General features: G+C 39.8%; 1 protein-coding gene across 2 annotated transcripts in view; it reads right to left on the bottom strand.

Annotated features, from left to right (window-relative positions):
• Window positions 1-27,686, bottom strand: part of SERGEF (secretion regulating guanine nucleotide exchange factor) — a 176,785-nt gene that overhangs the window by 19,068 nt on the left and 130,031 nt on the right. Inside the window, exon 10 of one of the 2 annotated variants that reach the window (XM_042445842.1) lies at window positions 1,424-1,499. The exons of the other annotated variant lie outside the window; for it this stretch is intronic. Coding sequence (XP_042301776.1) covers window positions 1,424-1,499 — 76 coding nt within the window. The remainder of the gene's footprint in view (window positions 1-1,423; window positions 1,500-27,686) is intronic. 2 annotated transcript variants of the gene reach the window in all.

Below are 27,686 nucleotides of genomic sequence, written 5' to 3'. Positions count from 1 at the left end.
GCAACAGGCAGTTTGTGCAGTGGTACACATGGTTGGTGGGGGGATGACAAGAAAAATTACCCCGTGGTGCAGCTTGATGCCATGCCATGTGATTGGGCCATGTGTATTCAGGACACTTTGGGAGCAGCTGATGTGAACAGTGGTGTTTCAAATTGCTTTCAGAAAAAGCACGTTCAAGTCACTTTTTCCTGCCCATCTATTCCACCCCTAAGACAATAAACCTGGTCTGTGAGGAGTTAAGCATGCACATTCATATGAATGCACACATATGTGTGGCCTGATCTTTGCCAAATAACAATATTTCAAGTCAAGAACCAGTCTTCAAGTCTTTTTCACTGCAAAAGATCAAATATAGCTATAAACAACAGTAACAATCACACGATTGAAAGGGCTTTAATTTTCCAGAGAATCTTCCCTTTCCTAAGTGGCTAATCTAAAGCCTGTGATTTGAAAATATAATTTTGAATTCTTCTCAGCACAGACTAATGAAATGAGGAAAAAAAGCCTTGTTTTCAGAATGAATATATGTAACAATGAGGAATACCTGGCAAACACATGTATGCTTTGTACAAATGTATGCCTACTATGCCCCTGCAGCTCAGACAATTCTATATTTAGACATCACAAGGTGAGTCAGATTCCTTCCCAAAGGGAAACACTGCATGCAATGGGAGTAAAATGAAACATGAAAAGTAAAAATGACAGCAAATAATCTGTCAAGTGAGACTTTTGCAGAATAAAAAGAAACATAAAGATTTGCCTTGCTGGATCTTCAGAATGGTGACCATGACAGTATTTCTGAAAACAGTTCCAACTATTTTGAATATACAAGTAGGCAACCTAGACCAAAATCCAAAAGAACTAAATATCTAGACCTATTTGCACAGTTAGTTCTGTACACTAATAAATCAATTTACTAGTCATCTTCACTGATAAAAAATACAGACATTTTATAGGTCTGACCAAAGAAATTGAAAATTACATTTAGCACACACACACACACACACACACACACACACACCAGCTCTTCTTTGAACTTATTTTAATAACTATAGAAGCAGGGATAAATACAGTCCATACTGGGCAACCATCAGAAGATTATATTGTATGGGATACAAAATATTTACCAAGAAAAGAGTCAATAAAATCTTACCTTCTACATTTTACCCAGTGCAGAAAGGTAGCTGAAAGTCTATGACTATCAATCAAAATGAAAAACATTAGAAAGACTATACAAAGAATATAAAGAGGAAGTAGGTGACTGAAATTTCCTTTCTCCTGCAGCTTCACAATAACTACTGTTACCAGCAGACTCCATAGCAGGCATATTCAAATCGAGTTGTGATCGGAAATTATCAACCACCAGGAAACAGGTTCTGAAATTTATAGCTAAACAGCTTGTGAATCTTTGGTACCTTAATACCTTGTACAAACATGCTCCTCAACAGACTCCTGCCTTTGAGAAAGTGGCCACCCATGGTCAAGCAGATGTTGGTTTGCTGGAAGCAAAATAATTACCAGATCAGTATTATGCCATCTCATTCAGAAGTGGAGAGTCATTGAAGCTGGAAGACCTGATTTCAAATGCTGTCTTGGCCATAAAGTTCACTGGACGGCAATGGGAAAGTCATAATGTCTCTGTCATACATATCAGTGGCCAAGCTCTCCATAAGTATCCTAGTAATACCCTTAATCAAAAGCCCATCAACTAATTTGGAATGCAATTGTTGCAGGAGTACCACACTCCAACTCTCTCAACTAAATTCCTTTACTCAGATCAGAGAAGAACATTAGTTCATGGCCTTTGCATTTAACTAAATTCATTTTCTTGGCAAATTTAAAAGCATATCTGGATTTAAAATCTTCAGAATGAAATAATTACTCCTCTTGGCCTTCAGTTTGGAAAGAATTAGGGCTAATGCATTCATGTGCTCTGTCTATTTCAAACTATGTGGTAGATTTTTCATCAAGAAAATGTCATTTGCAATGGCTAAATTAATAGATGCAACAACATTCATAATGCATTCTTTAATAACAATAACAATGCAAAATCCATTGTTAGTCCCAACTACTGTATACCCATTGAAATAAGTAGCATTTGTTAGTCATCACTGTCCCATTGATTTCAATGGGCTTATGCTATTTGGGACTACTGCAGATGTGACATTTCTTTAAATGCAACCCTGCCTGTTGATCTTTAAAATGGTGCATCATGCTTAGCTTTACCTGCCTGGAAATGCCGTGCTCAGTATGGTTTGGATGCCACCTCCCGATACTTTTAAGCTGCATTGGATCCCATATTGAGAGAAAACCAAGATATACATTAATTAATTACTTACTAGGGGGAGTGCCACTGCAGATGACAAATCTGCTCATCTTAATTAAGTACTGCCTAACAACACAATAATTTCCTGTTGCATACAAATAAAGGATCCAAGCACATTGCATCTAATTCACTACACTTTCCAAAATAGCATATCCTACAGCTAAAGCAAATTCTGAGGATGATCCAATTTTGGTTTTGGTTTTTTTTTAAAAGTCACTCCACCACAGTTTTTCTTAGCAGCCCAGAGATGGCAGAAGCTGCCCTTACATTGTATGTTTAACCTGAACACTGCATTTTAAAAACCATTATTCCATGGCTCCGTCTCAGTGGACAGAGTAAACTACTTCCCATATTCTGAAATATTTCTAAATATAGTCTAAAGTGTAAGACTATAACAACTTAAACTCAGTGAACCTTCTGGGACATTGTTTTATGAAATAAAGAAAGGATTACATGAAATCTCATCACCAGGGTCAAAGAAAGGCTAAGGGTCTACTCTAGGCCATGAGGAGGCTGGGGGAAATCCTTAAAACAATCTAAATAGTATATATGATTATTTGAAAAGCTAAACATTAAATTTCTTTAGAAGCTAGGGATCTGGAGCCAGAGTTTTGTTCTGCTGGTAGGAGCATCCCCAAGCAGAGCTGTTCTCAACATTCACTATCTGGCAGAAGGGGAAAACCATGTTGACAGATTCCCCCTACCTCTTCAGCCCTCAGTGTTACCTCCTTCTTCCCCAAAGTGAAACACCACTAAAGCTGACAGATAGACACCCTTCTGCTCCTGGGAAGCAATTTTTGGATCCAGCCCAGCAAAGAGCATGATGTGATTGTACATACAGTTAAGCATTGCAGTTTTTCACGCATTTAGTTTAGTATCATTCACATTAGAGAAGATATCAATTGGGGTATTATATGTATGAAAATTCGAGTTGAGGCCACATACATAATAAGTAAGAATGGAAACTTCTTTTGGAACTCTAATGAACTCTTTAATGTTATGGCTTGTTGTTGTTGTGTGCCTTCAAGTCATTTCCAAGTTATGGAAATCCTAAAGCGACTCAAGAAAACATTATGGGCTTTTCTTGGCAATATTAGTTCAGTCCAATGCTCAAACCACTACACTTCACTGGCTCTGATATAACGTTAACCTTGTATCCCTTTCTGGGAGAAAGGTGGCATATAAATGAAATAATTAGTAACAGCATTTTTAAAAAAAAAAAGAAATAAAAGGAAGAGCCTTGGAAAGATCTGAGATCTGATCTTTCTTGTAAGGCTAATCTTTCTTGTAAGGTTACCTGTGATTTTAGATGGGGTTTTATTATCTGTTCTATGACCTTTGGGATCAGGAATGCCATCCCATGGACCAGAAGACTGCAGACTTAACACAGGAAATAACTAAATGGCAAGATCATGATTGTTCCCTACTTGTTGTTGTTGTTTAATCATCATTTACAGGTCTTTTTTTTTTTTTTTTGAAAAAAGAATGTAACATCTTATTTCTGTCCCAATTAAAATTGGTACAGTGTGGAATAAAGCCCTGAGCCATTCTCTATGTTTTCTTTAAAAAGGGGAATACCAATTTCCAGTGCAAACTATTCATGAGAGGTTACGTAATGCCTTCCCTCCAGATTTTCATTTTCCAGACAAGCTGAGGGAAGAGAACTCCTGCAGAGATCTACAAATGTGTCTCCAGCTATACCAAGTACAGCTGTGATTCCTAAACTTGCCCATTAATCAAAAACATCATTTCTTTGCACAGCAGGTTCTGTAGCCTGACATGAACATCAAGACCAGCTCTAAAATCCAGATATACAACCAAGGGTTCTATAAATGCAAGGATCAAAATGGTGGGAGGGAGGTGTTCCACATATCAATTCAGATGACTTTTTAAAAAGAATCCATTATATTACTCCAAATAGAATGTAGTTACAATTTTAAAAATAACTCTATGGTTCCTCATTCTTCAACGGTAGTAAAATAGTTATTTTTCAATTGGTTTTTAAAAACAGAACAATAAAATACCAAAATGGTACAAGGTGGTTTGTTGTATAAATAATACCTAAGAAGTGTGGCCACACTCCAAGTAAGTAAAAAAATGAATTCAGGGAGATGTCTATGTTAGTTTGATCAATATCAAGAGGAAAGAGGGGGAGCATCTTTGAGACTAAACTGATTACATGTCCTCCACCAGAAGCTCTATCCTACAGTCTGCTGCATTCATGTGTGTTTTTTTAAAGGTGGTTTACCAGGACAGAATAAAGATCCTGTTGGTGTATCGCTCATGCTGCTGCTCAACCTTTAAAACTTTGGAATTAACTGCTTATCATACTCTAATTATGGCCTTAAGACAAATGGTTTGCATCTTACGACCTATGATCTTGTCATTTCCCAACACCGAGGGACCAAAAAAAATCCCAAATAATTCTACAAAAGATTTTTGTGGGTTTTTCGGGCTATGTGGCCATGTTCCAGAAAAGTTTCTTCCTGACGTTTCACCAGCATCTGTGGCTGGCATCTTCAGAGAAAAAGCCTTCGACTTTACAATTCTACAAAAGTCTAAGAGAACTAAGTTTTGGCTAAAGAAACCACTGGGAAATGTAAATTTTGTTAGCTCTTTAGCAAAGTTTACATGGCTTATACTCAGGTTACGTGCAGGAATGCCTCTCCTCATATAATCTGCCCCGCACTCTCAGAATGTCTGGGAAGCTTTTATTACAGACACAAAAAACTAAATTAACATCTACTTCCTAGAGGTCTTTTACCGTGACTGCCCCAAAACTTTGGAATGACCTGCAGGAGGAGATCCATCACATTACCATCTGGAATGCTTTTAAGAAAGCCATTAAGACAGATCTCTTCCAGCAGGCCTTCCCACCAGAGCCAACATGAGCAACATATCCATCCCTCTTCCTATTCCCGACTATACAAGAGATGAATCCTGACTCTGGTTCGGCTATCATATTTGCCTTGTATTGCATTAAATTATATTGTATTATACTGTACAGTGCACCTGCGTCATACGCAGGTGCGCTATATGCAGCTTTGACCATATATGGAAAGCCACGCGGGAGTGCACCAGGCGCAAGGGGCGGCGTGTCACATTTGCATGAATGGGGCATGCATCCATGGTGTGCGGGGCACTGTGCCACTGCATGCACGAGCGCGGAATTTGGCTTACGCGGGGGGGTCCAGAACGGATCCCCTGCGCAAGCTGAGGGCATGCTGTATTGTAATATTGTTATATTATGAGGGCTAGTTTTATGAGAATTTTAACGCTGGAAATTTTATATGCTCTGTATGTATTTTATCTGCTGTGATCCCGCCTTGATCCATAGGAAGAGGCAGGAAATAGAAAAAATAAATTATTATTATTATTATTATTATTATCTAATTAATTTTTAAAAAATTAATACATTTGGAATTAAGTCAGTACTGAAATTCCAATTCAAGTCAATCAATTAAGTTTAAAAAATAAATTTAATTAAACTGCCCCTTTTTGTTTGAAAAATTCCAACAACTGACCTTAAGTAACGGGTTGCTAATATCCCCTACTATCAATTCGCTGCAGCAAAAGAAAAAATATTTTGGATCTTCTCTTCTGGTCCGTTAATTTTGGCTAAGATGTACCTGGGCAATAAACTCAGTGTTCGGCTGAGATAACACTATCTCTGCTTGCATTCAAATTGCGAGTTCAGATTTAAATGTGAGAGATAGCTAAAGAAATAAAGATAAGGGAAATCAAGAATCTCTGCCCAGGTTGGTCTTGGCTGCTTATATTCCCACATCATTTGTACTTGGGAAGTGTCCTCATGCTCTGACAAACACCTTAAGGCAATGCACCTAACAGTGATATTCATCAAAAGAGACGCCAATTTGTTGGCATTGTTCTAGTCTGAGATGCATCAGAGCCTACAGGATGAACCACGGGCAACGTGAACTTTACAAGCCTTGTCACACGAGCAAGTGAATAATCTAAAGTCATTGTTCATGACACAAATGTTCTCATCTCCTCTAATAACACACAGTATTGTCCTGAATGGGGAGATGCAGTTTGGACAAAATGGCCTTTTGATAATCCTGTCTAATGAGTACAAAAATGGAAACAGCAGCCTACAGACAATAAATAAAAGAAGTTACAAGGTAACCAGACAATGGAGATACATGACATGAGTCTATTTATAAGGCTCGTATAATGTATAAACAGACAGTCAGAAATCCTAAAGACATAAATTCATTCTCCATAAATCAAGGGTCTTTAATGCCCCAAAGAACCAATTTTCTTCCATGTCTAAAGGAAAAAAAATCTTATTAAGCATTTTAAACTTCTATCTGCTGAGTGTACATAATTTTTCAGAGTCAAATGAGATGAGAGAAATGCATCAAGCCGTTTAGCTTCAAACACTGTAAGCTTCTATATCTTAATTTATTAGGAAAGTAAGTCTGTCACATGGGTCTGATGTAGGCAGACCCTAAGAGGATTCCTCAAAAAGGCTTACAAAGCACTGAGGAATATATATACTTCCTCCATATATTTCCTCTGAAAAATTAACTTGATTCTCAATATTTAGAAGATAATATTTTAATCAAACATAATTTAGGAAAGGTTGAAGACTGTTCAAAATAAACTAGGGCCAGTCACACTATAATGTATGAGTAAAGAAGGGAAAGCAATTTGGTGAATATGCTAGTGGGTGGCTATAGCGTATACGTCTGCAGTACTTGGCTATAAAACTTGTCTTTTTCTTATAGGTTTCCCCATGTTTTCCTAGACTTGTGAGGTATTTAGCCTTCTCTGTCAGAGAGCTCTGATGCCACAACAAACTATGAATCCCAGGATTCCACAGGATGGGACCATGACAGTTAAAGCAGTGCCAAACTGCATTATATATGCAGAAATAATGAAAGAAAGGAATGCTGTGATTACTAAAATTCAGCAAGGGCTTCTAAAATGTGGGCAGTAAAAATGAAATGCACAGATATAGAACGGGTGACACCTGGGTTGACTACAGTACATATGAAAGAGATCTAGGAATCTTAGTGGACCACAGACTGAACACGAGTCAGCTCCTCCAACCACCATCCTCCAGAGAGGAGAAAGGCAGCCCAGCTCCATCAGGCCTTACCTGAAATAAGAGCCCCCCCCCTCCCTCCATCCACCATTATCCAGAGGGAAAGAAGAGCAACCCAGCTCCCTCAGGCCTTCCCTGAAAGAAGAGCCCTCCTCCATCCACCATCATCCAGAGGGGGAGAAGGGCAACCCAACTCCATCAGCCCTGAAAGAAGAGCCCCCCTCCATCCACCATCATCCAGAGGGAGAGAAGGACAACCAGCTCCATCAGGCCTTGCCTGGAAGAAGCCCCCCCCCCTCCATCCACCATCATCCAGGGGGAGAGAAGAGCAACCCAGCTTCATCAGGCCTTGCCTGAAAGAAAAGCATCTCCCCCTCCATCCACCATCACCCAGGGGGAGAGAAACCCATCTGGCCTGGAGAGAATAAAAAGGCAGGCCCATCTCCATCAGGCCTATCCTGAAGAAGAAGAAGAGCCCTCCCTCCATGGCATCTGTCATCATCTAGCCTGGAAGGGAGTGAAAAGGCAGGGCCAGCTCCATCAGGCCTGGCCTAGATTAAGCAGCAGAGCCCTCCCTCCAGTCCATCTGCCTTGGTCCAGGCCTCAGAGGGAGAGAAGAAGTGCTGGACCTGATCGCCTTCCCCACCACCATTCCCTTCTCGTTTTGTGCTGTGTCTTTTTAGATTATAAGCCTGAGAGCAGTGAACCATCTAATTAAAAAGACTGTATGTACAGTGCTGTGTAAATGTACAGCCCTATAATAATAATAATAATAATAATAATAATAATAATAATAATAATAATAATATGTCATGCGGCAGCTAAGAAACCCAATGCGATTCTAGGCTGCATCAATAGGAATATAGGAATATAGCTCAAGGAAAGTAATTTGTTGCTGTTAACAGCCTTCAAGTCAACTCACGGCAACCCCGTGAATGAGATAACTCCAAGTCCCCCTATCTACCGCTGCTCTGCTTAGGTCCTGCAAATTCAGGCGTGTGACTTTTTTGATTGAGTCCAGCCATCTGTTGTGTGGTCTTCCTCGATTTCTACTACCTTCTACTTTTCGAAGTGTTATTGCCTTTCCTAATGAATCAAGCCTTCTCATGACGTGGGCAAAGTATAACAGCCTCAGTTTCATCATTGTGGCTTTCAGAAAGAGTTTAGGTTTGATCTGTTCTAGCACCTATTTGTTTGTCTTTTTGGCATGGTATCCTCAGCACTTTTCTTCAGCATCATATCTCAAATGAGTCAATTTTCTACTTGTCTGATTTCTTAACTGTCCAATTGTCACATCCATACATGGTGATGGGGAATACAATGGTTTGGATGATTCCAAGTTTAGTGCTCAGCTATATATCTTTATATTTTAGGAGCTTATCTAGTTCTTTCATAGGTGCACTCCCCCCCCCCCCATTTACATTCTAATTTCTTGACTACAGTCTCCATTCTGATCAATATTTGATCCAAGAAATCTTTGACTATTTTGATTTCCTCATTATCTAGGTCGAATTTTTGTAGATTCTCCCATTTTTTTTCTTAATGTTTAGCAGTAAGCCTGTCTTTGCACTTTCCTCTTTAATTTTATTTAGTAATTGTTTCAAGTCTCTGATATTTTCCATTAATAGTATGGTGTCATCTGCATAAAGTAGATTGTAGATTGTTTTTGTTCCTTCCTCCTATCTTATGATATGGTAATAATACAGTGGCCCAATTCTTTCAATTCTATGATTCTATGAAATCTAAGCAGTTCTCATTCTTCCCCAGCAGTGGATCTTTCTCTTCCTTTTGCAGCGAATACAGCAGAGTAATGTGGCACAATTCCACTTTATTACATGAGATGACACTTGGGATTTTCCTCATGAAAAGACAGGGAGAGACAATCCCTTCAACTGTTGCTGTTTGCTTAGAACAGTCCTCTCCCCCCCCCCCATTTTTTGGGGGGGGGGCGTCTGCGCTGTGGACAAATAATCCTTCATGAATTTTTTCTCTCATTTTTTCACTTTAGGACAAAACACATGAAATCGAAAGGGGAAAGCAAAAGAGAGAACACATATACTGTATTTGTACACAGGGTAGCTCACTATGGAAAGCGAAATGTAAGATTACACCTCCTGCCTGACTTCCATAGGTTCAAAATGACTACTTCACTCCTTTTTTTGATCTCATCTTTTCCCCTCCCCAGGTGTACCTATACTTGCATTCAACCCTGGCTTGCCTGAAAAGCTGCAATGAAAGGCAGTGATAAAAGCCAATGCTCTGAGTCTATCTCCTGCTCCCCATTCATGAGCTATCTGCTCCAGCTAACAGAGTTGCAGGTTTAGGATGGGAAGATATCCAACCTTAAACCCCTGTAACTGACCTTCATGGCAGATGCTAGGCTGGATTGTGGCAAAACTAGCCATCATCACAATTTCTTCCCATCAAAAAGAAGATAAACTAGTATGACAGCTCCAAACTAGCTTGCCTTCTTTTTTGATGGGAAGAAGTTGTGATGATAGCTAGTTCTGAAATTCCCAGCAAGCCTGTTTCCCTCGCATTGGAGCAGCAGAGAAATTTTCAATACATGTGGCAGAAGACATGATAAAACAGTCTTAGAGAAAGGGAAAGGTCTTTCTGTCTTCTATGCCCCCTTTCCTTTCTCCCCATGCACCCTTTTACATGTACATCTCTCTCTTTCTCTCTCTATTTCCCTCTCTCCACAATGCTTCATCCCCACTTTCCTCATTTACTGTAGATCCCCATACTCTGTGTGAGTTTTTCTACACTCTTGCTTTTCTGTGTTCATTTTTCCTAGAAGAAGAAGGAATGAGAAGGGAATTCTTATGGGACACGTCATACTATAGGCAACAACTTATTAGCCCAATGTTGTCCATCACGAATCATAAAATCAATCATGAGCCAACCAGCTGGTTGGCATGAAGTTATACATGCTTCTCCAAGAAATGAAGTAATAATCCAAGCCACCTTGAACAAGACAACCAATTGGCAAATTCTCAGGAAAGTTTCTCTTAACCTAAAAGTATATTCCAAATTTTGCCTAGTTTTAAAGATGCTCCTTCTGGGAAAGGTACCAGAGTGGGTACTTTTGTATCCAATTGTCTTAAACAGGGGTTAACAGCCATGGAGGATGTCTACCACAACATTGGCCACACTTACTTATTTTCTTCCATAAACTGGAAGTTTGGGGGAGACTATTTTGGGTTCTATTTTGGGCTCTATTTTTTTGTTTTTGTTTTATGCACAACATCATCATGTAAACAGCTTCAAGAGATTGTATACCCAAAAAGTGATACATAAAGTGTTTGAAAATTAAACTTTATAATGGTGATAGTTCTATATATATTCCTCTAAAAAGATGCTTTAACTGACTTGGGCTACTCAGGTAATGGCCTCTTGATCCCCACTTTAGAATGTCCACTTAGGAGAGACACTTCATTTCTTAACAGTTTAAAAATGTCTTTTGTGTATTTTATTCATCTGACAAGCATATTGCTGAAGAAGAAAAAATTAAATTAGCTAATATGCTGCGGTTAGAAAAGATGTCCCTGATCTGGACAAATTAACTCACAACACGTAATCCCCCTTGTCTATTTTGTGGATCACTTGTGTTGAAATAGCTATTGAACATTACTGAGAACTCCAGATCAAGAGGAAAATTGCATGCTTTGCTTTGTTCCAGCTTTAAATGGCCTTTTGTGGATGGAAAACTCCACTGCTTTGTATGTGCTTCAGCTGAAGGCAAAGGCAAAGGCAGATAGCAGAGATGCTCATGTCACCCACCGGTTTTAATTCTGCCCTATGCAAAAAAGGGTGGAGGAGGGGGAGCCTTCCTGCTAGAGCACTTCACTGCATGAATAATGGATAGCACTACGTCAATGAGTGAGCAATGCTAGTGAGAGAGAGTGGCTGTCTGTACAGGTGCAGTGAGCTGATCATGATTTGTCATGAACTCATGGCATATATGATGAGTTAGAAGGGACAGGCTGGGAGGACAAAAAGAGACTAAAATGACTATATTCACAGTAAATCAAGCTGGCAGTTTGCTTTTATCAAACCAGGTTAAAAGTTCTTCAGGGAGCGAGAAGGGGAGTGTTGTGATGATAAGCTCTCTTTGAGTGCTAGAAGAAAACATAATTTATGATCTGCCCCAATTAAACAGAAAAGACGCTTTAAAGAACTACTTATTGTGGCACAACACCATTAAATAAAGAGAACAATCTGACTGAGAGGATCAGCAAGAGTATGGATACCTCCCCATTGTTACTGGCTCTGGAACAAGGGCAGGGGCTTAAGCCCATCTAAGGCTGGGATGGTGGGGGGTTGAGCCCTCTGAAATGATAAGGCACCAAGAATCATGACCACCAAAACTCTTCTGTAGTTGAGCCCTTGAAGAACTATCAGTCAGAACTATCCTAATTTATAGACATCTTGCATTTATTTAATAAGGCCTTGTATATTTTCCCCTTTCCTGGATATATTACCTTTATGCTTTAAATAATGGTATAATATTTGATTTACTATTTTGTCATTGTCTCTGGAGACCAGAGATTTATTCCCAGTTCAGCAATAAAAACTTTGGACTAGTCTCATGCTCTCAGCCTCAGGGAAAGGCAATGGCAAACCTCTGAACAAATCTTGCCAAGTAAACCCTATGATAGTTTCACCTTAGGGTCGCCATAAGTTGGAAATAACTTGAAGGCATGGAACAACAACAACATTGTCTTCCCTGTAGTCATATTGTTAACTGCCTTACTTGGTGGTGGTGGTATTATTACTACTACTATTACTACTGACTGTATTTTTGTTTCTTATACAGGTACACAAAATTCATAATGCCAGCTTTCCTTCCCTCCCCCCAAAAAACACAGTTCTGGGGTCCCTGCCCACTGTTTTAAAAAAAATGTTCACAAATTCAGAGGGGGAGATTACAAGTATATCTCAGTTAACAAAGCAGATATATTTGTGAACATTACTACTTTAAAAGAACATTTGATTTCAGGGGCAGAAATAACTCAGAAAGAAAAGAGATAAGAAGAGCAAGTGAATATGTTTCAGCGTGCTTTTATTTCAAAACTAACAACATGAATATATGAAATGAAGCAACCAGGTCAGGTAAGCCCCAATGAACAAACACATTTTGAACCTTCTAAAGAACATTTGAAAAGTTCTTCTAAAATGTATCCAGGGAGGACTCTTTCTTTTCCCAGTATGCACTTTTCTTATAATTTCCAGTTTGGTGGCCAAACTTCTACACCCCTCCTTTCTTAGCATACTGGGGTAGCTGGTGAAATGGGTTAATCTCCTCTCCTTTTTCTTATTTGTTTTATTGTTCATGAATGCTCAGTAAGGGATTCTGGGGGCAGCTGTTGATTACCTTCTGTTGTAGGCTGGCACATATAGAATCATAAAGATCCTCAATGCAGGATCTCCCGCTAAACCATCCCTGTAAGTAGCTGCCCAGATTCTTTTTGAAGATGTCCAGAGAAGGAGACCCCACCACATCTCCAGGCAATTGGCTCCATTGCCAAACTACTCTTACTGTCAAGAAATTTCCTCTAATATTCAACTGAAATCTACTCTCCTGTAACTTAAAACAATTAGACTTGGTCTGACCCTCTGTGGATCCTGCCCCAGAGGATCACACCAAGTCTAATGGTTTAAAGGCCTGCCCCCTCGTCTTTCAAACAGCCCTTGAGATACAGTTTTCCCTCTGGATATGCGGGGGTTAGGACCCTCATGAATCAAAAAAAGTCACGAATAATGGGGGGGGGGACTAGTGCATGTGCACATTTCTCTTCCGAAGCCTTAAACAGTTCTAGCAAGCTGTTCGAGGCACTGGAAAGGCAAGGGAGCACATGATGGCCACTTCCTCCTTCATTCCCAAAGCATCAGGGAGCTCAATTATTCCCGAGTCCCTAGCTGTTTGCACGCACCCTCCCGGCCGTTCCCTCCATCCTCAGCTTTTCCTCCGCTCACAGGGGAGAAGCCTGGGAGGGACGGAGAGGGAGAAGTGCACATGCACACAGCAAGGAAATTGCAAAGCATCGAATCTGTGAATCTGAAAGCCGCAAATCTGACAATGCCCAACTCCTTCAGCCTTTCTTCATAGGTTTTAGTCTCTATGCCTTTTATCACCTATTATGGGCAGGCATAACAACATTTTGTAAACATGAGTTAGTGTTTGTTAACTGAGGTATGGCTATAGTCAGAAAGCAGTGGCAATGTGGTAAAAGTACATTGTTGCATGTTCCACTTGCTCTCACTCTGATCAGACAGGCCACTAGAGCTAGCATGCATATCAGATCCGTAAAGGTACTGTGTCAAAGTTTGCACAGATAATAGCCAAAACATTTGCTTGGCATTCCTAAGCTAAAGTAGCTGGCTTGTTTTAACAAGACCAGTCCACTGAGGTGGGCAGAAAGGTTTTGTCAGATGTTTTAACCTGGGTGTGTTTAGAAAACTAGCTTAATAGTAGCTCACAACAAAGTTCTAGGTGCTAAGTCATTTGACAGAATTAAGCTGACTTGTGATTCAAGTGGTGTTAAACCAATTCTGTACATTGTTTCCTCCCTCCTAAAATAGGTTTTCAAGGGCAAATGACATTTTTAAAAGTCTTAGGTGAAAAGACACCTTGTTTTTGATACCAGTTATTCAATTTTCTAAAATCCTGCTGATGACATTGAAACTAGTGAATAAGTGACTGGGCAGAAAAACATGGAAAAATCAAACACTTCCAAGCACTTTTGCATTTGAAAGCTTACTCGAAGTGCCAGAAATTCAGAAGCACTGGGCATGAAACCAAATTGTACCTCATTGCCCTCTTTGTGATCCTATGCCATTCTTCAGTCTTCTAAGGCAGTCAGTATTTCAAAAAGCTGATCTTGGTGTCATACTGTCTATCCAGGACTGCAGAAAAGTACAGGAAAAGAGTTTCCACTTAAACATTAGGAAGACCTTTCTGACGGTAAGAGCAATCCAACAGTGGGAACACGTTGCCTCAAGAATGGTGCGGTCACTTTCTTTGGAGGTTTTTAAACAGAGGCTGGATGGCATTCTATCTGGAGTCCTTTGATTGTGCATTCCTGGATGCAAAGGGGTTGGACTGGATGGTCCTTGCAGTCTCTTCCAACTCTGTGATTCTATTATTAATCATACAGAAGACACATATCTAGAATGTTCTCTAGGAAAGGGGGAAAGGGGAGCTTCATTGCAGAGTAAAAATAGTAAGAAGAGGGGTTGTCCAAACTTATTTCAATCCCCCCCAATGAAAATGTAAACAACCTGCTTGATCTTGTCACTTTCAAATAAGTTCATTAACACAGAATTGTTTTTATAGGATGATAACTTCAGTTTTTTTAAACCATCTGTCTTCCATACTACTCAAGATAAATTTATAACCAATGCATTGTAAATGCTGTATTTTTAAAGAAGAGGCTTCTATTTAACCTAATAACAACACAATCAATAAGAAGATGAAAAAATGTCAAACAAGCAAGCTGACATGCCCATATTTATTAATTTCATGTAACAGATAGGAATCCAGCCTTCATAGACTAGAGAGGATAGAAGGGCAGTAAATCATTGCAAAGCAACCACTGCAGCAGATGCTGAGATTTGCCAGCTTGTATACATTGCAATATTTAAACTGGTGCTTTAAAATAGACTTTTAAAAAAGCTGTAATATCACCCACAGTTCCATTGTTTTCACTCACCATGAGACCCCTCCAGCTAGTATTTACCTAGTTTCTGTTTTGCTCCAAGCTTGAGAATGAAACCACAGTGCTTTCCTAATGATGGTTTCACAATGAAAAATGTAAACATTGATCATGTGATGATACTTAATTTGGTTTCCCCATCTCAGAGCTGTACTGTTATATGAGAAAAAAGGCCCCCTGAGAGCAGGAGGATGATTGTTCCTTTATCTGTCTGTACTACTGAGCATCCCCTGACCTATTTTATTACTAAAAATAGCCTTTCTTAGGTCACTACTGCAAATTGAATTCTGCTGCTTCATTGCCCACTGCATCTCACTGAGCTGCCTATACAGAGAACATTAAGAAGGCTAACCCATACACTGCCAAAGAGATCCAACATTCAAAGCTTCTGGGGAAGAAACATTTTGAGTACCTTATCTAGCAGACTCAGTTTGATTAGGGTTAATTGTCTTTTTAATGTTGGACTATGGACAGTTTGCATCAAAATATGATATTAATACTGTTGTTGTACTGTTGTGGTAGGGATGCCTTCCAGCCAACTCCAGCTTATGGAGACTCTATCCTAGGGGTTTCTTTGCCGTTTTTGTTCAGAGAGACTTGCCTCGCCTTCTTCTGAAGTGGAAAGAATATGACTTACCCAAGGTCATCCAATGAGTTTCCATGGCTGAATGGGGATTCCTAGTCTAACACTCAAACCACCACACTATGCTGGCTGAACAACCAATATACTGGACATAATATACAGTATAGTCATCTTGATTAGCAGCCATCAACAGCCTCATCCTCCATGAATTTGTCTAATTCCTTTTTAAAACCATGCAAGTTATATATCTTGTGGCAGTCATAGTCCAGCATTCAAACCACTACACCACATAAGTTTGAAACGACTTGAGGGCACACAACAACAAACCCAGACACCCATACTACTACTACTTTAGACTCCAACTTAGAGTTCATCTAGAAAGGAAGAATGTCCATGGGAGTACTGAGACTTTCCAGTTATTTTGTTTGGATTTAACCTGCATATTCATGTTTTGCATCCAAATTCTTTCTTGAAATATCCCCTCCCCTTGTGTTCTTCCTCCTCCCCCTCCCAATGCTTACGTGTCACATTCAGTCTTGTGCAATATTTCAGAAACTGAATTTTGCTGAATTCCACTGAGCTTCTTTATCATAATTCAGGAATTAATATACAGTCTCTCTACCAATATCAAACCAGTTCAACATTAGAATCATTTCTGTTTTAGTGCCAACATTCCTCTTTTTCTCACTTGATCTCTGGTAAATGTTTGTCCTGGAAACAATACTTTTATTTTACTGGCAGCTACCATTTTAGCTAGTTCCAGAATAACATCAACAGACTACTAGAAATACACTTCATTTCAGAAAATACTGGCTCAATTTAACTGATACGAGAACTAGGAATGAAAACTTCTTGATAATGCCAGGGGTTTCCAGGAAATACTTTAGAATGAAGAAAACATCATGTGGATCTCCAAAAGAAAAATGATTTGGATTTGTACAGTAACAAAAAAGGAGACTTTCATGGATTTTCTTCCCATCTAGAGGGGCTCTAAAATGATTTTTTTAGACTAGAACTCCAAGACCATCACCACCACCACCACTCACCAGCATGGCCAGTTATTTTTCCATTACTTTTATTACTACAGTTCAATTCACTTTTAAGGCAAAAATTTTCCAAACCCCCAACTAACATGGTTGGGATCCACCATGGTTAAGATATTCTGGAAACTGTTCTTAAAAGGTAACTTATCCAAGTTCTGCTAAGAAATTATTCTTATTGACACTCAACTAAAGTTGATCTGCTGTTTTTTGTTGACAACCAAAGGTGCATAAGCCAGTGAGACAAAAAGAATGAAAGAAAGAGAAAAAGGGAACCAAACACATAGTTTCACTGACTGGTTCCACCTCTGTTCTTAAAATAGCTATTGTGTTATAGTCATTATTTCCTAAAACAGCTGGAAAAGTACATGTGCAAATTTGATAAAAATCACTGAACTCTAGTGTCAAGTCATGAAGCTAGAATCTCCACGGCATAATGACCACAACCTAACAATGCTACATTGTCCACTCAGAAGTAGCCCCTTGTGAATTCTGTAGCATCCATTCCCAGGTAAGAATGTATATATGACTGTAAGTTGAATTTGTTACATCCAAGTATAGAGGCAAACTCTGTAGTGAAGAGGCTTCAGAATACCCTTACAATGATTTCACAGCATAATGGACAAACAGATTTGGCCTTTGAGCAAGTTGAACTTAGCATGTAATCACTCACACTGAACATGGGTTATAAAGTCAATTTACTGGGGGAGGGAAGAGTTAGAATTTTGCTTAAAAATGAAGTCAGTTAATTTCAGCAGTCCTGTTTATTATGCAGCCATGGTAGCTATCTTATGGGAAAACAAGCAAAATCTGCTCTTCTTGAGTTCCGGCCAGCAGAGTGAAGTGTCACATCATGCTGAAGGTAGCTTGGGTCACCATGTGTCAGCTGTGTTCTTCACAGCTTGTTCATTAAGCTTTGCAGTTTACAGAGACAGGGATCCAACTGTGAGGATATATTGCTTTATCAGGGAAACATTATAAAAGGGAAAGAAAGAAATTTAGATTGAAGACCTCAGGCTGAAACCCAGTTGTGTCCAACTGCAGGCAGGATGGTATCCACCTTAAACTAAATAAGAATACTGGTCCACTGAGCCTAGTATTCTCTGCTCTGAGTGGCAGTGTTGGCTCTCCAAGATTTTCAGACATAATGTTTTCCTAGATGTATCTGCAGATACATGATATTTTCTGGTCTCTCATCCAAGTACTAACCAGGTCTGATCCTGTTTAGTTTCCAAACTCAGATGACATCAAGTGTGTTCACCATGGAATTCAGGAGATATTTACACACACACATACACACACACACACATATCTGCTGTGGGGCGTGGGAGTCCCCCTGGGTCAGATTTCAGGGAGATGTAGAGAGAATATGAGAAAAACCTACTCATCTGATGTTGGATGCTGCCTTCAGATGCTCCAACATCACTTTTGGAGATAGTCTTCTCTAACTTGGAGCCCTGAAGATGTGTTGCAGTACAACTTCTATGATCTTCAGCCAACAATAGAAACAGAAGAGCATAACAGGAATGCTGCCTGTAGATCAACCATAGGGCATGTATGCTGACTCCTCTTTATCATACATGTGTTTAAAGACATTCTTTTAAACAGCACAAATCCAGAGCAGCAAGCGTTTAATAATCATCTGGGCTGTGAAACTGTATAGTCTTTCAAGCCATAACGAAATCGTCCTTTAAAACCAATTAAGATAAAAGCTTTTTGAATCTCTCAAAGGCTCTGGTTTTCTGTCAGTCAGAAAAGAACTTTCAAAAGATGTACTGAAACACAAGGGCAAGCAGTTTACAGTGTAATTTGAAAATGTTAATATAAGTAAGAAAAGGAGGCATGAAGGTGGGGAAAATTAAAGATCCTTCATGGGTTATTATTTATTTATTTTAAAAAGGAGATTATTCTCCACATCAAAAAAAGCACATCCTTTGCAAAGGATGTAAGGAACAGCAGGTGGGCAACTGGTACACATGATAGGTTCGTCATGTGTACAAAAGTCATATACCACACATACATTAAAGATTTAAATATATTTAGTAAATTCAAAATCTGTTACATATCAAAATTCAAAATGTTTGTAGGTAACATCTTCCCAGATGAAGAAGCCAGTGGAGCTTCGAAAGCTTGCAACTAGTATATTGTGCATTTCAGTTGGCCAATAAAGGTATCGTTGTTTGGTGGATTTTTATTATAAAGGTTGTTTTGCTTTGCATGCAGCTGCAAAAGCCTTTTCATGGTATCTGAAAAGTTATATTCTATTCCAAGTATTGTTCTGTCATTGTTTTCAGAAAAATAGAACTGCAACCCAGACTTGGCAACAGTTTTCTCTTTCATTCGTTCTATTTTTATCTTCTTTTTGTTGCACACAGACTCAGCAATGATTATGGCAATTCAAGCATGCCTTAGGTTCAAATACTTCACTCATCCACAGGCCACTGATTCTTTTATATCACACCATTCCAGATATGCTTGCATTTCTTTGGATCTTTACAGACTTAAATATTTTGTCTACCAAGGAAAACGTTTCCATTTTCATACGAAGAAATGTTTTCTAAGAGAAACCTGGTGCACTCAACAAACTGACTATTTTTAGTACGTAATGATCCATCTGATTTTTTTGCATCTGAGGAAGCAGACTGAAGTCTACGAATGCTCATGCTGCCAACTTCTTTCTTTCAGTGAGTCTCAAAGGTGCTACAAGATCTGAGTTTTCTATGTCAAATAGTTACTAGAGAAGCAAGAAACCAAGAGGTGGATGTGGGAAAGCCCATAAGCCCTAATTTGCTAATGGTAAATCAAAGCACTGTTAGTTAACATGGCAGTTGGCCCTTAAAATAAGGAGGGGGGACAGCACTGAAGTTTTGAAAAAGACAACAACTCTCAAATGGAAGCCCAATTGCAGTATGTGACAGTTGAATAAGTGTGTGTTTGGCGGGGGGGGGAACCATGTTTGTTGTTTGTAGCAAAAGCTACAACCGTTTTGTGGCACCTTAAAGATTAATCCTTTTGTGGACTACAATCCTCTTCATCAGACATAAGTGTTATCCCCAACTGGCAAGTATGATATACACCTGAGACTGGGAATAGGAATAGGGGATGGAAATAAAATGCAAAGGGGGAAATGCAATGACCTTAAAGCTTTTGTTGTTGTTAACTGCCCTCAAGTCAACTTCAACTCATGGTGGCCCCATGAGTGAGACATGTCCAATACCTCCTGTCCTCAACTGCTCTACTCAGGTCCTGCAGGCTCAGGGCTGTGGCCTCCTAGATTGAGTCTATTCATATAATATGCAGCTTTCCTCTCTACTGTCCTCCAGCCTTCCTAGATTATTGTCGTTTTCAGTGAGCCCTGTCTTCTCATGGTGTGCCCAAAGTACAACAGCCTCAATTTGGTCATCTTGGCAGGCGTCAGGCAAAGCTACATTCTATCAACCACTTTTTTCAATTTATATGTAGAAAACATCATAAGAAGATCAGGTTTAGACTTGGAAGAAAGAGGAGTAAAGACTGGAGGAAGAAATATTAACAGTCTAAGATATGCAGACAACCCCATACTGAAGACTTGGAACAATTACTGAGGAAAGTTAAAGAAGAAAGTGCAAAAGGAGACTTAATACTGAACATTCAAAAAACAAAAATAACAACCACAGAGGATTTACATAGGTTCAGTCAGACAATGAAGACATAGAAATAGTCAAGCTTACCTTCAGCAAAACTAACACAGTGACCACTGTAACTGAAATTAAGGCTGGAATCCTGTTAGGAATTTACAGCAGCAGAAACTGATTTACAATCATGTGATGTTGCAAAATGTTTGTATTTTCAAGAGGGGAACAGAGACATAGCTATACTGCCAAGACTACTGTGCCAACAGGATGGGCATTGAGCCATGGGCCCCACTGCACAATGAGCACCAGAACACTGTGGAACCTGTTGTGCAACAGGGACTCCCATTGTGGAACAAGACACGATGCAGAACTACTTGATATGCAATTCACTAGAAGTGCTGTGTGCCCTATCAGGGATGTAGCTATGACATCTTAAGGATAAAAAGCATAAGCACTTGCCCATAATATCAGCATTGCTCAGTTAATTAATGATACGGTGAGACAGAAAAACATTACCTTAATTCAAGCAGAGGTGAGAGCATTTAATTTATCAATAAACAGTAATCCAATAGTCCCATTATATTGGACTTTATCACACGGGAGGCAAGCGTCCTCCTCCCGTCATTAAATTGCCATTAAATCATGTTAATAGCACGATCAGGGGAAGATTATCACACCTCTACACGCTTCTCCCATTCTTGTTCTGTCTGTAAACAGTAATGGAGGCACGGGGGTGTGATAATCTTCTCTCCAGTCGCACTATTAACATGATTTAATGGCGATTTAATGACAGGAGGAGGACGCGTGCCTCCTCAGTGTGATAATCGTCAATAACATTCAATATTACATCTTAAACTAATGAAAGAAATCTGGACAATTGTCCTTTCTCTCTTATGAAACACATTAGCCTTCAAAGGGTCTTTTCAGATGGCCCTTAAGGGGCGGTGGGCGGCGCCCCTTTCCCTGATGGATCAGGGATGCAACAATCGCATGCCATGCCCCCCCACCCAACAGGTCCACAGCACAAAAAGAAGCCGCAAAAAGCAGCTTCTTTATGCGCCATGAAAAGGGCACCATAGCCTCTGGCACCGTGGTTTTTCAGCGCTCCTTTGGTGCAGTGCATGTACATGCTATGCCAAGGGAACACATAACATCTACCGCCATGTAGTGAGGCACACGGCATCACACCAGCATGGGGGTGGAGTCAGGGGCACGGCATGCAGTCACCACTCCCCCACTCTGCCCCAATGCCAGCATTTATCACCGGTCTGTACAGTGTCAGAGAACTCTACATTGTGAACTCTACATTGTTTATTATTCCAACTGACTAAGGAGGCTAACCCTTTTTGAAACTGTTACAATGGAAAGCATGAGACTTAGCCACATGGAGTGGAAATCCATCAGTCTCACAAAGAAAATCACCCAGTTACAGTGCACCCGCGCTATAGGCAGGTACCCCATACACGGCTTCCAGCTTACGCAGAAGCCGCGCGACAAGACAATGAATGGTATGCTCACCCATGCCATGGCATGTGCACTCTCCTGAGCCACGAGCACGAGCCCCATTCAATCGAATGGGACTTGAGCTTACACGCTATTCGGATTATGCGGAGGGATCCGGAATGGATCCCCACGTAAGCCAAGGGCACACTGTACTGCATGTTACATTTGTGTAACATAATGTAGCGCTACTGAGATGGTGGTTCCTGATGGTCCTAGAGCCACTGGCTGCTGGTCTCTGACAAGTTTCCAGAAGATAAATAAATAATGGCACAAGTTTAGTAGCACATTGGGGAAAATTAAGTGCCAATCCCTCACATCAGAAAGCCTGAGAAGCACTCGCATAATGTATAAAGCAGGACATCATTCCAAAAAACCAAAGATGAAAAATCCATTAAACACTGCATATCAACAAGAGATTGTAGCACCTCTTACTATAAAATAAAAGTACTGAACCATCTAATCAACCCCCTTTTAGCAAAAGAGCAATATTAAGAAAGAAATTTCTTTTCTGGAATTCATGAAAACAACCCTTAACACAATGTAAAGTCGAAGGTTTTCTCAGCCATAGTATTTTAGTTCAGCATCTTGCAGAAGTTCTCTGAAAGAAACATGGCAAGTAGACTAACCTGAATGCATTTTGCAAGTATTTTGTTTTGTTTGAGCAGCTGACCTTGCATCTTACAAAAGACTGGACATTTAGCACGTAACACAGCTCCTATCACATAGTTGTGATCTGTTTGTATAGATCCCTGTAAATTGTTATGTATTTATCATTGTATTGCCTGTTTGTTGTTAACTACCTTTGAGTCAACCCTGACTCATAGCAACCCTATGGATGAAACATCTCCAAGACCTCTTTCCTCCACTGCTCCTGCAGACTCAGGCCATGTGATCTTTAACCACCATGTGGTCTTGCTGTCTTTCTACTACTTTCTACCTTTCTACCTTTCCTAGCATTATAGTCTAATGAGTCATGGCTTCTCATGATGTGACCAAAAAACAACAGCCTCCGTTTTGTCATCTTGGATTCCAGGGAGAGTTCAGACTTGATCCATTTGCTTGTCTAGGCTCCACTCGTTTGTCTTTTTGGCCATCCATAGTATCCTCAGCACTCTTCTCCAGTACCACATCTCAATTGAGCTGATTTTCTTTCTGTTGGCTTTCTTCACTGTTCAGCTCTCACATCAGTACACGGTAATGGGGAATACTATGGCCTGAATGATTCTGACTTGAGTGCTTAGTTGCATGTCTTTACCTTTCAGGATCTTTTCTAGTTCTTTCATGCACTTCCCATTCCTAATCTTCTTATTTCTTGATTGCACTTTCTTCTTTGTTTGATCCAAGGTATAGGAAACTTTTAGCAATTTTGATTTCCTCATTATGTACACTGCATTTATGTACATAATGATAATTATTTTTGTTTTCTTTGTGTTCAGCAGTTAGCCTGCCTTCACACTTTCTTTGTTGACCTTCCTTAGTAATTGTTCCAAATCTATGATATTTTCTTCTAGTAGCATGGTGTCATCTATGTATCTTAGATTGTTGCTGTTCCTTGCTCTTATCTTCACTCCTTCTTCTTCTGTGTCTAAACTTGCTCTTTGTATACTTATGTGCTTTACATTATTATTTACTGTTTCATTAATACTGTGCTGATAAATTTGTTTGAAATTCTTTCTCTCTCTCTTTTAATTTAGCAATCTATTGCTTCTGAACCTAGAGATTCCATATCAGTACCATGACTAGAAGCCGCTGATAGTCTCATCCTTCAGTAATTTATCTGCTCTCTCTTTAAAGCCACATGAGTGTCAAGTTTTGTTGTTGTTGTGTGCCTTCAGCTTGTTTCTGACTTACATGGCAGTTTAGACATTTAATTGTGCCATCAAATGGGCTTCCCCAAGCCTGCACCTTTCATTACACAAAAACTGTCAGTGAAAGAAATTAAATTTGTGAAACAAATTTCTGGGGCAGGAGTTCCAATCCATACTGAGGCTGCAGCACAGCACAGAAGGGTAAATTGTTGGTCAACTCTAATACTAGAGTCACAATCTAGGTTAGATTCCCCTTCTCAAAACACAATTTATGGAGAGGGAAGCCACAATTATGAACAAAACCGTGTAATTAAAATCATGTACAAGTGGTCATTAGCACATTGTGTGACAGTGAGTTCCATAAATTAAACATGTGTCATATGATTCATGGGGCTACCATAATTCAAAGTCACCTTGATATCAAATAACACATCAGCATGTGAAAAAGTACTCTGACTCTGTTAACAAACAGCTTCAATGGATGATCCTGAGTTGTAAGGTTATGAGAGAGGGAGAAAGTATTTCTACACATTTTTCCTACACCATTAATTATTTTATTTTATTTTATTTTATTTTATTTCAATCATAGAATCCAGTTAGTTCAGGATAAAGATGGGTAGACAGGGAGAAGTGTTGCATAACACTTGTTAATGTACAAAAGGCTCCTTTAATTGTGACCCAGCTCCTGAGTATTTGCCATCAAAAACAGAGTATGTAAACTGTAGGGTGAGTGACACTAAGACCCTCATACTGCTCATAAATGATAGCACAGAATTTTTGCTACAGGGAGGAAATCATTGGTACATCTGTCTTTTAAAACTAGCTGCTAACAATATGTTGTCACTGTCAAAAAAATCCATACTGACAAATAGGGTGTGACAGTGATGGGGAGACTGGGGACACTGGGTATTTTAAAATGTTAGTTTGTTATTTGTGTATGATGTTTAACTTAATTTCATTTCATTTCTCCTTTTGGAGGTACAGTGGACCCTTGTTATATGTTGGGGTTTGGTTCCAAGATCTCCCATGGATAACAAAATCCATGGATACTCAAGTCCCATTAAATATAATGACATAGCAAAATGGTGTCCCTTATAAAAAATGGAAAATCAAGGTTTGATATTTGAAATTTATACTCTTTTTTTGAACATTTTCAAACCGTGGATGCTTGAATCCGTGTATAAGAAATCTGTGTATAAGAAGAATCGGCTGTATATGTATAAGATCTCTGGTCTGTGAAGACTAATTACAGATTTTCTAAAACTGGCACAACGTGCATTGATTAAAACCTCCTTCCATGTTCCTAAAAGGAGGTCAGTGTGTAACACTTAAGAAAGCGTAGGAGGGCCAGATTCAAATCTCTGGAAAGCTACAAAGGCATCTCACAGCAATGATATGGGAATAAATTGCAGGGAAGAGGAACTACATACATGTTCTTGAACTTATTCAAAGAAAGAAACAATATAAATGTAACTAAGAGAGCCAGGATAGCATAGAGGTTTGCGTGTTAGACTATTATTCTGGAGACCAGGCTTCAATTCCCAGCTTGGCCATGAAACCCCCTGGGAGACCTTGGCCAAGTCATATGCTTAGCCTCAGGGGAAGACAATGCCAAACCTCTGAAGAAACTTACCAAGAAAACCCCATGACAAGTTTCCTTTAGGGTCATTAAATGATGGAAACAACTTGAAGGCACACAACAACAACAAAACTCACATGAGTGTTAAATTCAAAGGGTGGTCTAAATGGTTTCAGAAAATAAATAAACAAGGAAAGGTCCTTCCCAAACTAAAAAATATGACAAAGGTGATTGACAGTTAACAACCTAGAGCTTTATGACACAAACCAAGAGTTACTTCTTGATACTTAACACCACATTCATCATCACCTATACCAACATATTTTTCTACTCTCTTATTCATATCTTCCTCATATTCTAAAGAGAGAGTTTGTATTATACCCGGTATTAAAGCAGAAAAAGTCCCCAAAATTTTAATATGAAAAGGGGAGAGGGGATATGAGCAAAGAAGAAGAATGAAATATGTAATTATTAGGGCCCATTCCCACTGAAGGAATAACCTGTGTCCTGACTTGGGTCTGCCCTGTTATTTTAATCAATTCCAAAAGGCCCCGCCTTCCCACTATGAAAATGGGGCCTCTTTGGAACCGATTCTTTGGGAGGGCGCGCTTGTCGTTCCCACTGGAGCTGGGGAAGACAAGCGGCCCTCCACCGGACCCTTTCTCTCCCTTTCTCTTTTCTTTCTCTCCTCTCCTCTCCTCTCCTCTCCCCTCCCTCCCTCCCTTCCTTCCTTTCTTATGTCATTTCTTCCCCATCCCTCCCTCCTCCTCCTTCTCCCATCCTACCTTCTTCTTCATCCTACTTCCCTACGCCGGGCACCCACCGCTTCCCCAGGGCTGGCGAGGCTGCCACCCCTACTGCTGCACTGCCAACTGCTATGAAAATACCCCGGCTTTTTTGCATTTAACCCATTTTTTCCCCAGTGGAATCAATCAGATGAGGATCTGAATCGATTTTCAGTGGGAACGAGGGCCTTTTAACTCTATTTTGGATTTGAGGATTTAGGTAGTGGGAATGGGCCCTTAGACTCTTTTAATCTGGTATTATACAGTACCATATGTATACAGAAATATGCACTTTTCACTGTAAACAGAGGCATAGGAAAGGGGCACTTATGTCAGGGGTTAAAGTCAGCACACTGGGAATTGCTTAGATGTGTGTGTGTCTGACCATGAGCATCCAGCACTGGTAGGACAAGGCTGATCAAGCACAGCTGATGCTCATAGCCTCAAGGACACTCTGGTGCCTGTGTGCACCTATGCCTGGATGATGAAACATCTAGCTGGATTGCACAGGGCAACACTTTAGAATGTAACACAGGAAGTCACTGGGTTTGGGAGACCGCATGGTCTGAAGGCTATATAAACTCAGGAGTGATTGCTTTGTGGGTTGTAGTAGGAGAGTTGGTATTCGTTTATGATCTGTATTATAGCACTGTAAATAAAGCACTTCGGGAGACTTGGCTTGTCTGGTCATTTATCAGCTGAAGCCTGGCATCGGTTGCTGAGAATCCCGGAGGTTCTTGTATTTCTTCAGTTCCTGGAAGACATCCAGTTGCTGTTATCTCAACTGAGGACTGAGAACCACGTTTCTGAATTTGCCAGTTTATTCTGCCGTATGCCAACATTGGCTACAGGGCTCAGATGAGTTGCTGACAACATATTCCTATCTCATATTCCTGTCACAGCATAGACCTATTATGTTAACAATTTTATTTTCTCTAATAAATAATCTGGACTATATAATGTAATGATTTTTTGCAAAGATGTATTTCAGTGATGTCTTTAAAATACTTAGATCTAGCAGATCTTCTAGAGCTCTCTGAAATAAATATTACATGCAGTTTGCCATCAAAAACTGAATATTTCCATTTAATATACAGAGATAGGTGTTTCCATGAATTATTTCTGTCAATGGCAAAAAATAAACATTGCTCTGCTTAAACAGGGACAAAATGTTTAGCACACAACACAGAGAAAAAGAAATTGGGGACCCAGTGCTACTGAACAGGATGCATTGGGCCATGGTAGCTTATGGTGGGAAGGAGGATTTGCCCATCATTGTGTGCTGGAGATCCACTTTTATAAGTTGCCTCTTCCTGAATTTGGAGACACCCCCGTAGCTCACAGAGGTACTTTCTGGATATGCACCTGGCTGCTAGGTGAATGAAATAACCGTTACATGGTGAGTGCTACCTTGGCATCCCTGTAGCACAGGGGCCTACCTTTCCATCCAGGTCACAGCACCTTCTAAACAAAACATGAATCGGGACCCTTTCTGTGCTGAACAAAATGTAAAAATCTCCCATCATCTTGGAAAATCCTATAGACAGAGTCCAAAGTTTATGGTCAAGTTACAGTTCAGAAGCTCTAGATTAAAGATTAGTTGTATTTCCTTACCAGATTTCACCCAAATCCAGGTTCTGCACAAAAATCATGGGAGAG

The sequence above is a fragment of the Sceloporus undulatus genome, chromosome 1 (assembly GCF_019175285.1).
Source record: "Sceloporus undulatus isolate JIND9_A2432 ecotype Alabama chromosome 1, SceUnd_v1.1, whole genome shotgun sequence".
Lineage (NCBI taxonomy): Eukaryota > Metazoa > Chordata > Lepidosauria > Squamata > Phrynosomatidae > Sceloporus > Sceloporus undulatus.
This window is presented reverse-complemented; position numbering and strand designations above follow the sequence as displayed.